At 36.3% G+C, this 22012-nt stretch overlaps 1 protein-coding gene across 2 annotated transcripts in view; it reads right to left on the bottom strand.

The window, feature by feature from the left end:
* Positions 1–22012, bottom strand: part of EXOC2 (exocyst complex component 2) — a 132464-nt gene that overhangs the window by 57550 nt on the left and 52902 nt on the right. For both annotated transcript variants that reach the window (XM_074827126.1, XM_074827136.1), the window contains 3 exons: positions 19691–19809; positions 7880–8005; positions 3586–3710 (listed from right to left, as the gene is read on the bottom strand). In XM_074827126.1, the coding sequence (XP_074683227.1) occupies positions 3586–3710; positions 7880–8005; positions 19691–19809 (370 nt within the window). The remainder of the gene's footprint in view (positions 1–3585; positions 3711–7879; positions 8006–19690; positions 19810–22012) is intronic.

Here is a 22012-nt window from a genome sequence, read left to right as displayed (position 1 = left end):
GTTGGGGGTTTTTTGTTTGTTTTTAGGAACAGCATTGTGTGATGATGATCTTTAAATAATTCAATTAACTGTAAAAGAGACTCTGCAAAATAATCAGCATCTTCATGGATGGTTCACTTCTTTGAAAACCAAGGAACGTGAGTACACTTTGCATGAGACAGTTACAGTTGAAGAAAAACGTGGTTTGACTAATAGTCTTCCTGTTTGTAGTTCTAGCCTTCTGTGGAGTCTGCTGAGAACATAGTGGAGTAAGTTATACCAAAAAAGTTAGTTCAGATACTGAGTTAAGTGCAGATGTAGAATTTTATAGTTAGAAAATCTCCTATTTTATGTATGTACAGCAACATCTACTGGACAATAAGTGCAATAACGTGACAAGAGCGTTCTCAAAGAATCAGTTTACTTTCAAATCACTAATTTGAAATGCTGTATTTTTCAAATTCCCTCTTTAGCATTTCAGATTTTTAAGGTAAAATAAATAATTTAAAGAGAGTAAAAATTAGAGAAAAATAGAACTGCTTAACAGTTTTGCAAAATACATAGCTATAAAAGTCTTGTACTTTAAAGCTCTGAATTATAAAGTTTCAGACAAGGAGAACAACACTTGAGTTACTGCTGCATATAATGCTCACTTCTTTCTTCTAATGCCTTAAAAAGAAGATAAGCTGTATTCTTTTAAACCTCAGGTAAAAACGTAAAATTCACACTGTTTTACAGCTGGATTAAAGAACAACAAAAAAAATTCACAGATCTTTGATATCTTTCTTTTTTTTTTCCTCTTAGTGGTTTTGCTGAAGACCAATCTTAAACCTTTCCTGCACAGACAGACCAAAACTATCTTGTGGTAAGACCAACGGTTACTACTCACATATGTGACTTCACCTAGAGTGATTCAAAGAACTCAACTTTTCAAACTGTTAAAAATACTACGTAAATCTTTAACTGACAATATTTTAAGGCATATAGCTAACCTTTCAGAACTAAAAAGAACACTCCTCCAAACCCCCCCCCAAAACCTACAACCTGAACAAGAGAAAATACAGCTTGAAATTCACATATGGGGATTTTCCTTCCACATTTTTAAAATGTCCTGAAGACTTGAATAGCAAATTGACATGACCCTCTATACCATTCTCACAGGACTCCTCTTAAAAAACTGTAGCAATCACCTTGCTTCCTGAATGAGAATGAATAGAAAGCAACATGGTAAAAGAAATTTCTTCATGGACAATTAAAGTCTGTATGGTCTCTGACAGAAAAATATATAAACATATAAGTCTTGAATGTGATGTGGTAACAAATATTCCTAGGTGCTCTAGAAGAAGTCTTCTAGTTTATGCCACCCCCTCCTCCCACTTGTCCTCACTTGATTGTGGCATGCAGAACACACAAAAGGAACTGAGGGCACTATTCCTCCTCTCTCCCCAAGAATTTGGGAGGCTTCCGTAAAGCTCCCAAAGGAGCAGAGAAATCAAATGTATGGGGATTAGCTTCTCACAAAGCTCAGAATCTGGCCTGACAGAAGAGTAGATGTACTGTAAAGACTAACAGGAAAACTACCTCCTCCTCCTGTTTTGGGTTGTGTTTTTTTTTTTTTTTTAAATACATGGAAAAAATGTTTTGTTCAGACATGACATAAGTTCACTGCATTTTCCACTTGCAGTCATTTTCATGAGCAGAATTTCTCAACCTTGTTTACAGTTGAAGTCTCAGTTTCTCTAGAAATTGCTTTCTTTTTCATTGTACTCAGAAAAAAACCAATCACAATAACTTAACAGGTGAATTTGTAAAGTCTACTTTCCAGTGATACTGTTGTCAAATATAAAGGTTGTAATTTCCCTCGTGAAATTATTTTTGTGAAAGTCAACAGTACTAAGATTTATTCTTGATTCTACTTCCTTGACTGAACATTATGAGTAAATGTCGTATCTTTTGATTTTATCATGTAAAATGAGGATCACAAATAGAATCTATTTCATTGTAGCTATAATGCTCTGTATATTGTCTTCATCATACAAAGAAAGGGCTATAGTACCTATTAGTATCATCATATGAAAACATTATATTGATTTAGATGGGGGCAATAAATAGAATGACCTCTTGAGAAATTAATTCTTCAGTTAGAGAGAAGGAAAACAACAAAATAAGCATAAGCTTATTATAAAAACTTCCTTTTTCCAAGGTTTTTGTTTTATTTTCTACTAAAGCTGCAAAGAATATCAGGTATCCATGGCTGCAGTTCTGCTTTAAGGATAACTGTGTAATGGAATACTGTAGCTGTGATGACATAAGGATTTAAGCAGAGCAGGGCACTGTAAGCAGGGCAGCATAGAAACAATCTCGACAAATGAAACAATAGAGCAACAGTTAAACAGAGAAGTTTTAGATGCACAAACTTTTAGGTTTGATATAGAAGCTAATCTGAATAATACACATGTCCAAAAGCTTGCTTATTTTCCACCTGCTCTGCATCATCCCAATTATCTCTACGTCTCTTTACAGACCTTGTCCTCAGAGTTTTTTTAGGACCCAGAGTGAGTGAGTCCAAACTGCAGTCAGCAGGACTTCCCAGTGATAACTATGCAGATGAGGTGTGAACTAGTGCTTTATCATCTGTTGATGGAACAGAGCACTGCCTTTCACTACACTTCAATCACGTGTCTGTCAGATTTGCTCCTTGAGAATATGCCATCACTACAGTTCTACTTCTGGAGAAGAAACAACATGGCTTGAGAACCAGAAGTGAACTCTCTGTTATAATTCTGTGACTAAATTTTAGAAATAACACAACCCCCCAAGCTATTTTATTTATCTGGTAACAATTATGATGGTAAACTGTATATATCTAATTATTAAATGTATCCTTTCAAAATCTGTTAATAATGTGCATATAAAAATGGCACGTCATGAATCATTACTTTTTTTTTTCCCTGCTTCTTGGATTATCGAGATTATATTTACATAATTTGCAAAAAACTAGATCATCTGAGCAAGAGGACTAAAGCACAGGTGATTGCAGCTGACTGCACTTCCAGACTAGACTCCCTATAGTATGTCTGTGTATACCACTCTGGGCCGTGGTCATTTTGCAGTTCTGGTCTTGAACATATCCTCAATTCCAAATACTTAAAGCTTGAGAAATGAGTACTCTTGTTCCAAACAAAGGAAACATTTTTTTTTCTATATTACTTTGTCCTTTACATATCTCTGTCCTTCATGAAATTTGCTATTTTTTCAGATCACCAATGAAGGGCAGCTGGCCAGCTATGAGTAAGAGGTGAAACTACACAGATACTGACTCCAACATCTGCAACACGGACAAATACACCACTGGCAGAATTCTAAGTAATTCCACTGTATGCTTTTACTCTTTTAAAAAGAAAAATCTCACTTCTATAGGTTAGTATTGCAACACACCTTACTAGTCAGGGTAGCATCTCTCAAATGCGTAAGAGTCTGTGTATTGCTTTATAAACCTCCCTGATTAAAACAAGTCGTCACTTCTTCCAGTGAAATATAATACTTCAAACATAATTATTATGGAGCTTTGTTTCTTAAAAGCATTTTATATAGAAGAATCCATACCTCACTAAATAAACTTCCATTCACGTAAGAAATCCAGAGCTTCCAGAAGTTGGGCAGCTGACTTACAACAAGTTTTGTCAACTTTTCAACAAATACAACTTGCTGAGGAGCTTTATACCGCCAAGCTAAAAGGGGAAGAGGGGATGGAAAAAGCAAAATTAAAAAACTTTGAATTAATAATAAAAAATGTACTACTAGCTTGCTGTTGCTTTGCATTACACAAGTGACTACACAGTATATATAAAACCTTTCACGTAGGAATGAAAAAATTTAAAGTGCAATCCATATATGTGTGCACAATTGGTACACATACAAGCTCTTTCTTCTCTTCTCATATGCTTATAATGTGCTAGCACTGTAAGAGTATATAAAGAATAGGCCCCTTTGTAGGGGTATCTAATGCAATCCACCTAACAATCCATTCAGCCAGTCTTCTGTCTTCAAACCACTCAAAAGTAAGGTAACACCAAAGCAATCAAGACGTTTAGAAGTTTCAAATGATGAGGTGGTGATGCTGATGAAACAGGGCTGCTAGGATGGGCTAGCGATTAAGGCAAACAATGGAAACTAGATGATCTGCTTTATTTACAGCTCAAAAAAATTTTCCATTGTGGCCTGGGGCAAATTGCCAACCTCTCATTTCCATTTGGTTGGTAAAATCTTATCTGAAAAACAGGGGAGATTCCAACATTGTTAAAACTCAATAAAGTATCAGTAATTATATAATGAGATTCCTGGATGAAGAACACAATCATAACATACAACACTGTGGCATCTCTCACTTCACGAACCCACTTATGCTCCTGGTACACTGGCTATTAAAACACATCAGGAAAGTAACTTAAATTTTGGCAGCAGATAACTTTTCTCAATTCCTTATCAAATGGGGCAAAGGGAGGTTGTTGGGGAGGTAAAGAGAAAGCTGAACAGGGGCAGGAGAAAGTACTAATTAACACAGAAAATAAAGGAAACTTTATTAAATACTTTTCTATAACCATCTGTCCCCTCCATTGAAACTTTTCGATTATGATGTTTTACAAAACAGGGTATTGGTACAACAGTGACAAGAGACTTACATTTCACCTCAAGAATTAGAGTCCACTTTAGAACACTTGGAAAAAGAAATCACAGATTTTTGGGGAAAAAAAAACAAAAACCCAAACAACAAAACATCCAATAAACCATAAACCAAAACAAAACCAGGTCCATGTTTGTTGATGTGAGGTTTATGTATAAACTGTTCTTTTATAAAAGTTAAAACATGATATTATCCAGTTAGGCAAAAATAGCTGCCTAAGAGCATATTAGGTAACTAGCAGGCTTCACCAGAGCCTCACTATTTTACTGTGTTGGTATCCAGTCTTGAACCTCCTTGAAGTACAGCATGCCTTCAGCAGCATCCATTCCTCGAGATGCAGGTCAAATATCGGTCCATTTCTTTAGCGGATGAATAAACACTTGCACTACCCAAAATATTATTTTTCCTCATGTCCAAAGAATTTAGCAACTCTGGATTAGCATTTGAAAATCCAAAAAATCCAAAAAACCCACAATGGAAGCCCAAAATTTGGAGAGACACACTGACATAACTGAAGTGCAATTCTGCTGATAGTGATGCATCTGTTTAGGAGGCATGAAAACTTCAAAGCTCAGCTAGAAAACTCAGTGTGGACACAAATAGGATGTCAGAGCACTACTTTTGCTTAGTGTTGGTTTATGATTGTCAGAGAACTGGTCTAGATCCAGTAGCAGAAAAACTCCTCTTATTAACAAAAGTTGTGACTACGCCAGGAAGCTGTGCCAACACTGCTATAGCAACAGAGACTCTCTAATGACAATCAACGCCAAGTTCTAACCAAAAGATTCCAGTTCCTTCAAAAAACCATTTCATCTTTGCCAAAAGCTCTAGCACCAACCCAAGGTCATAACCAGAGATGTCTGTTCCTAACTGGAAACACACTGGCAAGATTTACTTCATAGAATCACAGAATCATTCAGGTTGGAAAAGACCCTTTGGATCATCGAGTCCAACCACCACCTACTCTGCAAAGTTCTCCCCTACACCATATCCCCCAACATCTCATCCAAACGACCCTTAAACACATCCAGGGATGGTGACTCCACCTCCCTGGGCAGCCTATTCCACTGTCTAACGACTCTTTCTGTGAAAATTTTTTTCCTAATGTCCAGTCTAAACCTCCCCTGTTGGAGTTTAAAGCCATTCCATCTTGTTCTGTCACTAATCACCTGTGAGAAGAGACCAGCACCAACCTCTCTACAATGTCCTTTCAGGTAGCTGTAGAGTGAGATGAGGTCTCCCCTCAGCCTTCTCTTCCTCAAACTGAACAGTCCCAGCTCCCTCAATCATGTATGAAATTCTTTTCCCCTACAGGAAGCATACTTCAGGCTTAGTCCCAAGCCTGCAGACAGCAGATATTTATTAGAATAAGCTACTGCACATCATGTCAAAAGGACATTCTGGCCATAAATTCAGGCTACTTTGACTTTGTTGCTAGAGAAAGAGCCAATCTATATTAAAGCAGAAATTTGCTTTTATTCTATTTATTCTATTATAATCTGTGCTATAACATCCTAAGCATGAAACTAGAGCTATTGTTTACCTATCCTCATGAACATATGCTTAAGCAAGAGCTGAATGATATTTGAATGCTGCAGTTTCAAATTCAAAGTAATTTGTTCGAACAATCTCATGAACAACCATTGTCAATCACCCTGGGGAAAACACCCACACCAAAACACCAAAAAAGCCCAGAGATATCATTCCTTAAGTTTGCTAAAAAACCAAAAGGATGTGTAAGCAACATCAAAACAGAGCACATCATGTCATATTTGGAATGGCAGCTCCTGTCCAGGTACCACAAATGGTTGGTTTGCTTTGGCTCTCCACTCAGAGAAGAGCAAGGATGGTAGAGCTTTCAACTGTTTCTAAGCGTGCACTGGACAGGTGCACCTAAGTACCAACGAACAGAACTCAGAGGCAACTCATTCTAACTCTAGGGTCTTACTGGTGGATTGGGCTCCTAAGGTATTATGATGCCTCGATCCTCCAAGTTTTCCTTTGAATCTTGGTTTAAACTGCTGGATACAGAATCTGCAAAGCTTGCTGAAGACTTATATTTTTCAGTTTGTAAAAGGTTATGGATCCATAACTAAGACTCTAAAAGCAATGATAACTGGTTGAATTGAAACTGCCTTCCATAGATGCAACTATTTAAGCAGACACACATGCTAAAGAATTCAAACAAGGGAAAAAAAAAAATGGATTTTGGATGTAGCTTACTACATCAAGTGTGGCATGTGTATTAGTGGATGCTTTGGGGTGAGAAAGGACAAGGGTAACAGTAATACAGTAATGTAATTACTTGGTATACATGTACATTTTGAAGAATCTGTGTAAATTATATTTTGAAATACAAACATTCAACCTCAGTGATGCAATTAAATTGTATTGCATGTGATAATACACTATGGCAGCACAAGAATGTACAGTTCTCATTATTCTTCATTCTATGTTCTTGAAAGATTCCCTTCACTGCTCTTCTTGCTCAAAAAAAAAAAACCCAATCAGGTATTTATAGATGGTTTTTCAAGGAAGTCCACCGAACTAGGACAAGAGCAACATCAAAGCAGATCAAAGCCAGAAAGTTTTCCATAAAAACTGGTTTTCTACAAAAAAATACTTTGGTAAGAAACTACCTATCCTGTGAAAAACATGTTTCTGTCTCCTATGATGTCACCATTGAAAGACACCTGAAATGAAGTTGTTTGGACAAGGGTGTTGAAGACACATGACACACAAGGGCTCAGCTGGTTGTGGATGCACTGCTCAAGTTGAGTCACACACTTTTGTTTCCCTTTCTAGGTTTACAGAATTAGAGAACAAGGACAGGATATGTGAAGTCAGAGAAGGAGCAAATACAAGGAGAGCCATCTTAGCAAACGCAAACAAACAGTGTAAGAGCAGCAAAAGGTGGTAGGTAGTAGGTGGTTATGTATGCCAGAAAAAAAATATTCTGGTTTTGTAGAAGAAAAGACTATTTTTACCTTGACTACATTTTAAGAAGCAGATTTCAGTTATGAACTGCTTTTGGCTTGCAAAAAACACAGAGGACCCCTTTAGTAAGCAATGGTAACACACAAGAAGAAAGAATTTTATTTGGTAACAAACCAAAACAAACACACAGAATGTGGGTTTCTGTTTGGGTTTTTTGACTACACCACAGGCTGGACATAGGGAACTGTAGCTTTGTTTTTCCAAATAAAACATTCCTACCGTCATCACGGCCAGACTGAAAGCTGCCACCCCTTTTTAATGAAGCAGTTTGACTGAGATGGCCAATTGGTGATGGACGCACATCACTGTCCAGGTCTAACATGGGGCTGTGGAGCAATGCATTGCCTAGGGAGACGGAGGGGAAAAAAAAGGTTATAATGATTTTGCACACCAACTGATATGAAACTGCGTGCTGCATGTGGCATTCTAATTTAATTCTGAAGTGATACAAGACAAAAGTTATCTAGCAAAAACATTCTTAATCTTGCTTATTTAGACTGTTCATCTACATCTATGCTATTTAATAATACCACTCCTGAAGTAAAGCCAAAACCACAAGTACCATGTGGGAAATATCATTCTTTGGTCTGTATGTTTCTCTATTTTTACTTTAATGAATGCCCTACAATTAGTTGCTTGAAAGCTATGCATAAATATGTATTTATGCCATTGGTGACATGGCACACACTTTTTTTCTGGTGCATGTCTAAATATACTTTTCAACAGTAACAGTTTCTTGTGTCTCCAGCAGAAGCAGTTAAGGGCAGAGTACCCAACTACTTCTTAGCTGTTTGACCTGTGCAGAGTTCAGGTAGAAAGAAATCATTCATCATGAAGCAGATTAACTAATGGTACTGTTATGCTTGTGCATGTCTGTAAAACAGCCCACACTATACATGTCCACAAACACATGAAATATTTCCTAGTGAACCAGTTACTGTTATCAAATAATTTTTTTTTTTCTTTGTGTGCCTGTCCATATGTAGGTCACTATTAGCAAGTCCTAGGCAATGATCTAATCTGATTTAATGTACATTTTGGAAAACAACCACATCATAATGAGCAGACCATGACGATTTTCTATGTACTGTAACACTACCAATATTTTTCTTAAAGTCTAAATTGCTGCTTTATGCATTTCACCATAGAGATACATTTCTGAAGGTAACCATCAAAAATTACTTCAGTATTGGCCAACTGAGCTATAACAGCTAAACTTAAATGAATCACAATTCACAGAACTATAAAACAGCCCAGGTTGGAAGGGACCTCAGAACATGCTCTGGGGTCCAGCCTTTCAGGGGAAAGGGAGCCTACGTGAGATTATCTAGCACACTGTCCAGTTGAGCCTTGAAAACCTCCAGCGATGGGGACTCAACCACATTCCTGGGGAGGTTGCTCCAGTGATAGATTGCTTTCACCGTAAAAAAATTTCTTCCTTATATCAAGATGAAACCTCTCCTGGTAACTTATGCTGAATTTTATAGTGAGAATCTCAGTGTTTGAGTTTATATTGCTTGATCCTTCCATTAATACATACATTCACTTAAAATAACAGGAAGGCCACATAGTAAGGACACCAGCTGCAACATCGCAATACTCCGATTCAAGAGTAACACAAAGTAAAAAGAATTTGAAGAATATTTATTCTGAATTTATGCTGCTGTCAGACCAGTATGGCAGTAAAGATATACCTAGCCACTTTACTTCAACAGCTGGGACTTAAAGAGCAATATTAACTATTGTGAAACTTATCACAAACTTCCAATAGGTGACAGTATTGGGTTTTAGTTCCTTTTGAAAGAAATTCTTCCTCCCATAATTCTTTAGCAGCTCTTGAAGAGATTTCCTGTGGCCTTTCACTGTGGTCTCACCAAGGCATTGTCATTATCAAGCTAACTGTCAGTTCCTCCATTCATCTTATTACTGTTCACATTATAAACCACCTAAGTAAATAGATTCATTTGCTATGTAGTTCACAATCAGACACACTGCGTTTAACTGACTTCGTGAACCCATCTGTGCTATCTTTAGCCTGTACTATGATTCTGTTGACTATTTAAATCCTACATCACTTATTAAAAACAACTAATCTTTGTGATACTTTTAAAATTGATGAGTTTTCAGCAATATGGACTCTGCTACAGTGATTTAAGTATATTATCCACTGTCACCATGGAGAAGTTCTACAATGAGTTTGAACAAGAATTTGGGGAAAGACTTTTCTGTCTGAATGAACTAAAAATACAGAATAGCAACAAAAAAACCTAAAGCTACCAGACGCTTTTAAAATAGGTGTGTATGCTGCCAGTGCAATAGTTAATTATGAACACATACTATGTAACTGCCCCGTGTAACAGAGATCTGTTTAAGGTCACACATCTTCTGCATCTATGATTTAAACACTTATGACTTCTAAAATATATCTTAATTATTACAAATTTACAACATTAACTTCTGCAAAAACATTCCAGCAAGCCTGCAGAATGAAGTAAAAACAAAAAAATTATTCTTCCTCTCCAGATTAAAAAAACCATGCATTTGATATCTTAGAGATTCTATTCAGAATAAAAAGAAAATTGTATAGAAGGCCCTGAGAAATCTGAAGTGCCTCACATAGATCTTGTGCTTCCATAAGAATTTCACTCTAAGATTTTACACATCTGCATTTTATTTGGGTGAAAAAAAAAAAGTATGTCAAGGGCAAATCAGAATTGTCAGAGGCATTGCTAGTTAAAACATATACTACAAAAAAACCAAAACAAAAGACCAGAAGTGCAGCAATGCTATCTTCATGAAAACTACAATTAGAAAAAACCATGATATGCCAAAACTACCCTCTTTGATGTCTTTGCATAGAATTTAGGCTCTCACCCTTCAAACACCTTGTTAATATGAGGAATTTCTTGTAAACACATAGTTTCTAAAAATGACAGTGCCAATTAAGGCTCAGAATTAAGAAAAACAGACACACTTACCAAACCATCTTAATGTGAATTAGTTCAATTAAAACCATTTGCCTGAGGTAGCTGAAAATCTGAAAATTCTGTATTGCTGCTGATACACTAACCCCACGCTGCCCAAATGGTTTATATATTCACCAGTAACAGAAAACATGTAAAGAATACTCTCTTGTTCCACCAGAAAAACCACATCATCAGTTTGCAGCCGTACCAGGAAAAGAAAGTTTAACATGAACTAATTTCTTAATTGGTTGTCTAGCATTACAAGCAAGTATAACACAGCAGCAGGGAACTACAACAGCATATATACCCTCAGGACTAATAAGCATCTGGACTACATTAGCAAAGCTGATTTTGCTTTCACCCAACCAGAAGATAGCGCTTGAAGACTGCACACTAATGCATAAATCTTGTAAAAAAAGTGAGAGTTAACTTAAAAACAATTTTTCCCATCCCAACTCGTTTCCTCTCTGGAGCCAGTAGCTTAAATTTAGCAACATAATGTAATACAATGAATATTAGTATGGACTGTAGACAATTTTTATAAACCTAAATAAACTACCCAAATAATAATAATTTACTGGCCATTCATTATTCGATTTGTACTATTTCTACATTCCTAGATCCTGAATACAGGACAGCAACAACCTAAAGTTTCAAGAAATTAACTTTTTACTGTGCTAACAGATTTTAAGATGTTGTATAAACATCATAAACAATACATTCCTGGCAGATCTTGGATTTTTTTAAAAAATATTTTTTATTGCATCTTTGAAGTTACAGAAGTATTTTTTTCCAAAATACAGCATCTACATGGAGCATATCTGTCAGTGACTCCAGTGCCAAGTGTATATTTAACCAAGGAAACACAGGAAAAATAAATGTACTACATTCTCCTCTTCTACAAATAGTCATGACAAACCAGAAGTGTAATTAAAGCTTTATTACATTTACAACTGTAAAAATCGTAAGAAGATCAAACAAAAAGTTTTAAGGATCTTAACATTGCTTTAAATTTTTTTTTAAAAAAGGATTCTACTGAGTTTCAACTTTTTGTGCACAGACATTTTAAAGGTATGTAGAATGAAACAAAAACATTCAGCCACTGTGTGAAATCCAAATAAGTTCAATGGTTTTGTTCAGACCTCTTGTGTTCTAGTGCAGTTAAGATCTCACCAAAATAAGGATCTGAAAACAAAAAGCGCAATGCCTTTGGAGGCAATTTATTTCATGTGTGCTTTCACTTTCTATAAACCAAGTCACCTGTGCTGACCCCTAAGTGCAGGTTTTCTCTAAGTTTATCAGTACCGGAGTTGCTAAAGGGTACTTATGTGCCTACAGTACCTATGCTCATGTACATACCTTGACCACATTTTCTGAGACATTATCTGCATGCAGCATGTTGCATTCTCAATGAAAAAGACGACTAACAAAGTTTGTCTAAAATAGATTTTTCCATGATCTGCAAACCAGTCAATGATTTAAATCTTTAAAAGCAGCTTTACTTAATTCACAACTATTTCCAAACTGAGTGTAAAAATTGTTCTGCAATCTCTGTCACTTCATAACTTTGCTTTCCCCCCCCCCCGCCCTCAGTCTGACAGGCAGAGGTCTCCTGTGGGAGTCACGCATCTTGCCTCCCTTTCGTAACCCTGCCTCAGCCACTCTGCAATTCTGCCAGCCCAGTGCATCGCTTATGTGACATTCAGATAAAGCTTTTTACACAAGCTGTTGGTTGATCAGGGGATAATACAATGCCAGTACTTTTTGCAGTGGCAAAGAAAATTGTAAGAAGTGACCAACCTCAGTCTGAGCAGTTTTTCAGTGCAATTTTCTATGGTAAGTCAAACATCAGTCATTACACAGACTTGCTCATATGCAGCACGTATATGAGCAAGATTAAATAAAAAAAAGACCCTACAGATGTGCAACCAGGTGAATACAGTTACTGTATTCTTTCATCCATTATGTATCTTACAGAGATTTTTCTCACAGGCTACAATAGCAAGGGAAGGCTGATCTATAGCCTCTGGACTCTCTGAAGGGCGGCAGACTTCCTTACCACCCTTAAACACCTTTGAACATTTTTTCCTGTGCACAGCGGGCCCTTGTCCTGTGCTACAGCCTGACCACCCACTGTTGCTTGTTGACCAAACACACAGTGCCTGGAGCCTGCACTGACACAACCAGTATAAGATTCCTTTCAAGGACACAGCATTGAGAATTTCAGTTTGTCTAGGCAAGAAATTAGGCAAGCAGGAGAAATTACCAAAAAATTAACCTGCTCAACAGATGAATGACTGCATTTTATTCTTTTTCTTGAGTACTTTTGCTTTCTAACCTTACATTTATTAGGAATCTGACATTTTTAAATTATCAAGAAGAAAATGGGTGGTATTTCTAGCAGAGAGATAAGTGTGCAAGATTAAAATTGCTGTACTTTATGGAAAAAATGTTTTTGGAATACATTTAAAAATGAATGCTCTTTTAAATCTTAAGGCTAGTCTTCATTATACTAAATATATTTATACAGAAACTATTTTTCAGTTCACCACAAAAAGGGTAATTGGGCTGATTATTTCTAGTGGTGTTCTAAGTATTTCACAGCCTAAGGGTAAGCCTTATTCTCAGTCCTGCAGGCCAAAAAAATACTGAAGCAAGAGCCAAACACCTCAATTTCAGCACATAAATAAAAATGACGTCATTTTACTAGCACTAGTAAAATGCACCAGTGGACATTAAGATCTTCAGCAACTTTGAAAAACAACCTGCTTTTACTTAATTGACCAAATAAGGACTTAAAAGACTAGAGCAGACACCAAGGTAAAATTCTGGCCACAGAAGAGTTTCATGTTATTTTCAGTAGTACTAATCTTTTCAATTTTGATTTTAAACTACCTGTGCTGCTTTTTAATCACAATATTTACTGTCTTTATAGTACTTTAAGTATTCATTATATAAAGTATTATATAAATAAGAATACCCCCTGCACTTCTGAACATGTCAGATTCTACTAAAAATTCTAAGTAGCAGCAAAACTACAGATACAGGTGGTAAAAGAGGAAAACAAATCCAGTGTCAAATTTTGTACTGATTAATTTTATTTTTTTTTTTAATTAATAACCCATTAAGGGTTTGCTTGACATCTGCTGTCAAAAGGGTATTTCTGCTATAGACAGGGGATGTGGTTTAGACATGAAATGGCTCCCAGCTGCAAGAAGTCTTCTTCCAGATGTACAGTAAGCAAAGGCAATGGAAGAGAACCAGCTGCTAGGATAACAAATTGAAAAGGCCCCTTTGACACAAGCCTTGCCGGCCTGTCTGATCTAACAAAGATGGATCATTCATTGCAAGGTGAATAGAATCTCAGTGTGACACAGAAGAAAGAGCAACGTGGTCTAAGCATCCATCTCTCTCCTTCACACTACATACAGCTGCTGTTACAGGGTTTTTCTGTGCCAGAGTTTTTGACAATATATGGAGAGCTGTGTATCATACTCTGAGTGCTGCAAAAGTTACATTTTTTTCCATTGATAAGAACTACAATAAAAATCACAATGACTGAACTAGGATACTCCCATTTTGAGAGCTGTCCCCAACTTTAATAGGTTGTATATTATATATTTTGCAAGCCAAAGGGCAGCAGAAAGATCACACTACAAACTGTGTTAGTGTTCCCATTTACAGTTTTAGTTTATAAAGGGTATTAACAGATAGATTATTTGCAGTAATGTTACATAATATCTCAGAAAGACCTGTTAAGAAATTAAGACTTTTTCAGACAGTTTGATGATAACTGGATTAGAGTCCCTATACATTTTAGCTCAAAGGATCATGAAACCTACTAAGCCACTATTAAAGTCTAAGCAAATAACCATTGGTTACACAGAAAACAGTCTTAACCTCCATAGCTTCTTTCCCCAATACTCGTATTAAGAATCCTGTTGCTTAACTCATTTTGGCTATCTGCCCAATGCCCCAGGCAAATTTCAAACTAAACCTAATTTATTTACATTATTTTCATGTAATTTTACGTCATGATATCTCCCATGTTTCCTGTACTGCAAGAAGTATGGGAAGCATAAGCCATAGTGAAAAACTACAATTATGCCCTTATTATAAGGGAATAGGCAAGTAAAGTTAAAAATTACAAATATGTAAAATCTTAAGTGAAGGAAACCATTTACTATCCAGGTACCAGGTTTGAAAGTCCCCAGACTTCTTCAAATCATAAGTTCAAAGTTCAAAAGCAGCAATTCAGACTTCAGCCAATACAAAGCATAAAATACCAGCACAATTCAGTTTATCATTCAACTATCTCCTGCTAGAGATTTAAGAAATACCAATTTGAGTGAGCATAGTGCTCTCCCACATTAAGCTTTATATTCATAGCCTTCAAAAAAATGCTCTTTTTCCTGTCTATTCAGTATCATGCATCTCGCTCTCTCTAACATACCTACATACTAAGTAACAGCAGCAAACTGGCTTTACCTACTTCAGGTCCTTCCAATAGGGAGCAATAGCGGGATGCAATCAGATTTATAAAAGGAATCCATCAGTGCTTCAGGAAATAAACTTCATAACCATTAAAAAAAAGGTTTCAAAACCAATAAAAAAGCGCAACTGTCTATTCCATTAGTAAGGCAGATATATTAAACAGAAAACATAAAAAGTTAATAAATCCATGTTTTTACAAGCATTACTATGTCAGCAGAGCTAGAGCTCTAGTCAGTTGCACGTTGGTCCCATATCTACAGTTACACCTTTAATTGAAGGAAATTCTGACCATCAGAGAAGCAAGACAACAGCTTAATGTAAGGACATGAGCATGGGAGCTTTGTGATTTGGGCATCCCCTGTACTGCCTCATGCTTCCATTATGACTTTGGCCATGCTGTTGGATCTCTTTGTCCTGGCTGACCATACTTTAGAGTACTTCAGAGCAAGAGAAATTTTGATCTACTGTCATATATGCATATTCACTCACTCCTTAAAACATGTGGGCTTGGATTCCAACAGTTTCTCATAAGATGAGCATCATCTGCCTGCATTTTTTTTACCTCACAAATGAGGAAGGTCTGCTACGGCTATACAGAGCAAGAGAGAAAAGGGCTAAAGGCAGTGATGGGTAACAGCAGCCATATCTGAGCGTGTAATGAACATTAATCTACATAATTTATGACTAATCAGCAAACCAACAGGGTGGTTTAGACTGAGGGGAAACAGTATGCTAATACACATACAGAGATATTCTTCAAGGGAAATATGCACCAAAATGCTGCTGTAAAGTACTTCATACATAGGACTTGAGAAAATTCCCCATCCTACTTGTACGCATTGAAGTAAATGCAACCTGTTAACTAATGATCAGATTACTGCATCTTTTATGATTAATAATTGTCTATTAAAATCAAAGGAAACATCCAGTTGAATAATTTGCTGTTGGTAGTTGTCAGCCTTTAAGTCACACTGCCAAATTATCTGACAAAGCTTAGCACAGCTTGATATACCTTTCAGTTTTTGGAAATAATATTAACACAAGTTGGATTAACTGAAAACAGACAGTATTTGAAACACATAAGACTTCTGCTAACCCTTGAAACAAATTCCAGGGAAGAACTCCAAGACCATTACAGTCCTGTAAATTTGCCACAGTTTCTTCTTTCAGGCTGCATCAGAGATTGTACAATGCTATGGCACTTTACAGTTCTAGGACATGTTTACAACTGCAAAGTATTTCTATAAAATGCAGTTAATCTCTAGTAATATCCAAGCACAGAGGCTTTTTTTTTTTAAAAATAAAATTTCATGTGATAGTACTACTGAGAGTGAAGGATTCACACTTGGATAAAAGATATATACTTAGATATAAAACCAAAATAAACATGTATTTAAGTACATCTCTAATACACAATTTTCTGATAGCACCTTCAACCCCCTCAGCATGTATGTTAGCTCACTCTACTCTTCAACTATGCTTAGGAAACCCTTGAAAGTACAGTTCTTAACAAGAGGACAATCATCAGACAAAGATAAAGAACCTACAGAAGATGTAGAAAAGTAGATTTATTTCTTGTCAATACTGGGAATTTGTCCCGAGTACCATTACTAGTGGCCTGGATGAGATGAAATGTCACTAAATCTCTTAAAGAGGATAAGAGAAGATGCCATTTCTATATAAGAAAATGGAATTATTTAACTTGTAATGACTAAAGGGTCAGCCTCCTAGTAGTGTGGAGACAACTGGAACAATTTTGTCCCACAGAGTACACTGTTGGCTTGTCACATCAGTGACTGATTTTGGAGTAAGTTCTCCTTAAAATTCACTTAGGTTTGGTTTTTAGCTTGTTTAGCAAATAATTGCTATGTTAACCTTCCCTTCCTGAACACATCATGGCCAGCAAATAAATTCTTTGAGAATATTTACTGTTTGACAATCAGCTACAAAAATCCTGTCCAGACTGTCTAATAGAGTTTTCAAAAAACACTTTTCCAGGTAAGAAAAGCAAAGGCTTTCATCTAATTCCAAATCCATTTCAGGTAGTAAAATCACGTGTAACGACTCAGAGCACAGCTCTGCTTTGACAGCTAATAAAATAGGAGCAAAATGCTCTGGCACAAACTCATTTGAAAGTTGAAAGCAAAAATAAGATACCTGCTACCGAGTTTACTTTGCTGAAAAGTTTTGACTCGGTCAGTTTGAACCCACAGATTCAGCCAGCAGAAGAACCAAGCTAAGAATAGCCAGAAATTGTTGGTATGTTCAAGGTGGAACTGTAATCGCTGTCTGCTTATTCCAGCATATGCAATATGAAGACTACCATCTGCTAGAAACAATGTCTATTATCCCCGTTGAAAAGGGAAACCTAGAAAAAGTTTTAATGCCCTTTTCATTAGAGTATCAGCCTTATGAGCCACCCCTTCCTCCAAATGCTTGATATTCAAAAGAAACTTTTTTTGGAAGCATGTTTTAAGTGGAGGGCTTTAATGTTAAGAAAATTTATTACTATTTTCTCTTAAAAACAGCCTGTGAATTTTTGAACACATGAACCAGATTTCTAACTTGTTTAAATTGATTAGATTCCTCAAAGTCTTGTATAACCAATTTGATATCTATGAGTAAAAACCCACACTTCCTGTTTGAAAAGCATACATCTATTAAAGTAGATTAAAATACATTCCATGTCTCTGATCACAATCAGCATTGTTCTACTTGGCAGTTAAAACCAATTCTTCTGAGTTTTCTTTTTTCACTCTCCCATCTGGTGTATGCCAAAATTAAAGATCTATGGAAAGGGAAAATCACGTTTAGCAACCTTCCTTTGTCCTACAGGATTCTAAGTGAGAAATTCCATCGACTAGAATCAACTCGAGTATTTTACAATCTGTACAGAAACTACATCAGTAAGCATCACATAAAAGGCTGAAAGAAAACTACTGAAATTTGATGAGCTCTTTAATAAAAGTGATAATATATTAGCATTTGTTTCATACATGCATTTACTGGGCATTCAAATTATTTAAATTCCCTCTTCTGTGAGCCAAACAAAGCTGCTAACATAATAGCCCCTTTGATATTAAGGCTGAGGTAAGCAGATTTGTTGCAAGAAAAACACCAAACAGGTTGAGATTTTCAAGACAAGTCTAGGAATTTAGACATATTTTCCATTCATTTACTGGAGCCTGCATATCAAAATTATATAGACTACTAAAACAAAAAGTCTCGAGCACTTGGTATCTTCATGCCCCTATTTTTCTTGTTAAAAAGCTGAGAGATGGCTATATAACGTTTTGCAAGTGACAGGAGAAAAAGAAAGCTTAGAATTGTTAACTATGGCTGTTTTTACAAGTGAGTTTTGCTCCTGGCAGCTGTATGTTGTGTGGGGTGGTGGGGGTGTTTCATGGTTTTGATGAGGAGGGAAGACGGGGATGATCTGGAAACGTTCTGAATATTGACCAAGAGGCCAAGAAACCAACCTGGTGTTCCAGCAGGTCCCACTTCACACCATGTTGTGGAAAAAAGACGGTCTGTGCAAGCTTTAAGCTAAAACTTATGAAATCACTGTTGTATGCGATGCACCCTGTGAACTCTATACTTGATGTCATAGCCTCCTGCAGCAATTCCACAGCACATTTCTGCAGCAGCTTCAACGCAGTAAAATTGTTGTGATTTCTCAGAATAAAACACCCTATTTTGTTTGGGATACACATGCACTAAACATGGGAGTTACCTATAAGCCAAGAGAGGCCAGATTCCAGTATGCCTACTCATTTCAGAAACAGCAGCAAACCCTGTAAGACTTCTCGAGAAACAAGGTACTACTTGTCATTTTCAAATTTGAAAATCCGGTTTTCAGATTTTACTACTAGAAATGCCAGGCCAACAGCCTTCCACCTATTCCTTTTTTGAAAATATGCTAATGTGATAAACTGTGTTAACTGGTAGCTAAGCTGCTGCCACACCTGAAAGCTATACATTTCTTTGAGGAGCAGCAGGGGCAAAGACAAAGACAGAGTACAACTAAGTATTCACATTGGTCTTAATATAACATTGTGTAAACATTCCATTTGTCCAACTCACAGGTCTGTGCCTGAACAGCATAACCTGAATTTTGAAACTGCACATGAAAAAAGGACAAGAGAACACCGTATTATGATTCACTGCATATAAAGAAATTACACATTATTCCACTATGCCCCAATGCCCTGCATATCTATATACAAAGAAATCTAACTGGCAGATTCAGACAACAATCCAAACTTCATGTGACCTCAAAGAAGTATTTCAAGAGGACAGTAAACTTCAGATAAATGATTGAAATTTAATGCTTTTCCCATGTAAAGAGCTTAAAAGTTATAAGTTAAACAAAAAGAAAACTCCAACTGCTGTTTTGTTTTTATAATAGAATAAAGAAAAAAATACAAGTCAGTATTCAACTTTGTAAAAAGCTATCAAAATTGATGGGAAAAAACCCAAATATCATTTGTACACTAAAGCTTGTCAAACAAAAGGCAATGCCAAATTCCTAAATGTCAAAAAAAAATATAAACCAAAAATATATCCTTGCCTTTTTGTTCTTTAACATAGCTCTCCTTACAGTTGTGCATGAGCTGCAGAATCCACTGATGTTGAGCACCAATGCACTGCCAAGCAGGGTCCCCAGGCGCATGAAGATCAGAAAGATATCTGTAAAACCCAGTCCAAGAATCACAGCTCTGACTTGACACACTGAAGGCGTCATTAAAACAGACCAAAGATGTACTAAGAAATACTTTTAACATAATTTTAAAAATTCAAGAATAGTTGTTAAGATACACTCATAACCAATGCAAACACAATCTTGGCATTCTCCCTTCTTCATTTAGCAAGGCAAAATTCCATCAAAAAAACTTGTAGAAATAAACAAACCCATATATTTTTAATATCACAATAACATGTATTTTCAGTTGTCCTTCTAGTAAAGTACTTGGGAAACCAAGCTCTTTATCTGCCAAGGTTGCAGTTCAGTACTTCATGTTTCACTTGGAGTCAGTGATGACATCTCAAGCACATAAAATATGGTATTTTTCTTCTCACTTTATATATCCTGATTGTATCATCATGTAACCTTAACAAGTACAGAAGGAATTATTTTTTGGCAGCTTATTAATTTTAGCACACACACGCACAAATGTAGACCAAGCTCCCAGTTTGGGTTTTTTGTCTTGGGTTTTTGTTTTGGTTTTTTTAATAGGATGTACACACTCAGTCTGAAGAAAGAAAAAAAAAACGGGGGGGTGTTAGATAATGAAAAAGATTGGGGCATCTAATACACAGAAGCAAAACACCCTCTGTATTTAGGGAAAGAGGAGTATTAGAAGCCAGCTGTTGTGATTTTGAAGAGAACACAGAAGTATATAGTCTAATGTATGGCATTCAAGACTATCTGACAACAGTACTTTCAAAAGCGCGTTTTCAAAAAGCTGTAGCTGCTCTAATATTTAATGCTCTCCATTATATTCAGCATTAATGACACTCAGGACAGATTAAAACATTCAGGATGCTCAAGGTGAAGTACACCAATTTATTATCTCAAGCAGCGCAGGCAATGTTTAACTCCTTCACAAAAGCTGTATTACTATAAAAATACCTAATGTTAATTAGGACTGTGCTGCAAAATTCTGTCTTCTTTGAGAACAGTCTGTAGTGCTTGAACATAAAATAAACTGTCAAAGCAGGATTGGTTGGATGGATGAGAACATTACACAACCAACCATTTTGACAGGGTGACATTTATAAATTATGAGCTCAAGTCCTTCCTCAGTGTTAAGTGGGACTTCAGTCTTTGCTTAGGCACAAAATAAAGAAAAAAAAAATTACCACCAGTCTTGGAAAAAATACATCTACTTGGCTGTTAATTGATACGGTAAACTGCTTCTGAACAGTATAATATAATTATCAGTGTAAATACCGTAATAAAATGAGAGAAAAATATGAATTGAAGCCTAATTATAAAGATAAACATTGAATAGCTGAGGGGGGAAAACCACAGTATTTCAGGTCTTGCTCAGCCTTAGACATTGGAGACATACAAAACAAACATATCAAGGAAGAAGAAACTTCATAAAAATAGCAGGTTTTATGCAAATAATCTTACAATTAGGTTTTCATTCATTTCCTCTTAGCTTTCTTCAGACCACTTCAGCTGTCTGCACACCTTGCCTCCAGAATATTTACACTACTATAACCACATTAGCATATCTAGAGTAGTGAAACTAATTTAATCACTTTGTATGCTGGGATTCTATTAATTCATTAGAACTAAATTATTCCACATTTGTCCACTCCCTGCTCTCCTTCATTATACTGTTCTACATGTGGAATACATTTGGTAGTTACATTAACACAGTCTGCTTTCATGTAGACTGGGATATTTTAAAAGATTCAGTACTTCAAGGTAAGGGGCTGGAAAAATAATAAAAAAAAAAAGATAAATCAAATGCTAGAATCAAACACATATACAACTCTGATTCTTTCAAAGAATCCTTAGAAGAGGTCATAAGACTTAGCTTTCATAAAGCAGCTGCTCTTTAAGGTTTTCAGGACTGATATAGAAAGGAAACAGTAGTGCCTTCTTCGGAGACACAAAATGCTTAACAACTCACTTTAGAATGCAATTCCAATAAATAAGCAATATTCATATAGCACCCAGAAGAATGAGAAGCACTCTACAAAAAAGAACACTGGTCACCATCATCATAAACTAAACATAACATAAAGGGAACTAAGATACCAATACCACACTTTGTCCAGTGTGACTGGGCCTGGTGAGCACACAAAACATCGAAGCCCTCACACAGGTGTCAGAATTTTAAGAATGCTTCTCACACAGCACATGGGGTCTACATTT

The sequence above is a fragment of the Strix aluco genome, chromosome 1 (genome assembly GCF_031877795.1).
Source record: "Strix aluco isolate bStrAlu1 chromosome 1, bStrAlu1.hap1, whole genome shotgun sequence".
NCBI lineage: Eukaryota > Metazoa > Chordata > Aves > Strigiformes > Strigidae > Strix > Strix aluco.
Note: the sequence above shows the minus strand (reverse complement) of the source record. Positions and strands in the feature narration are given on the sequence as shown.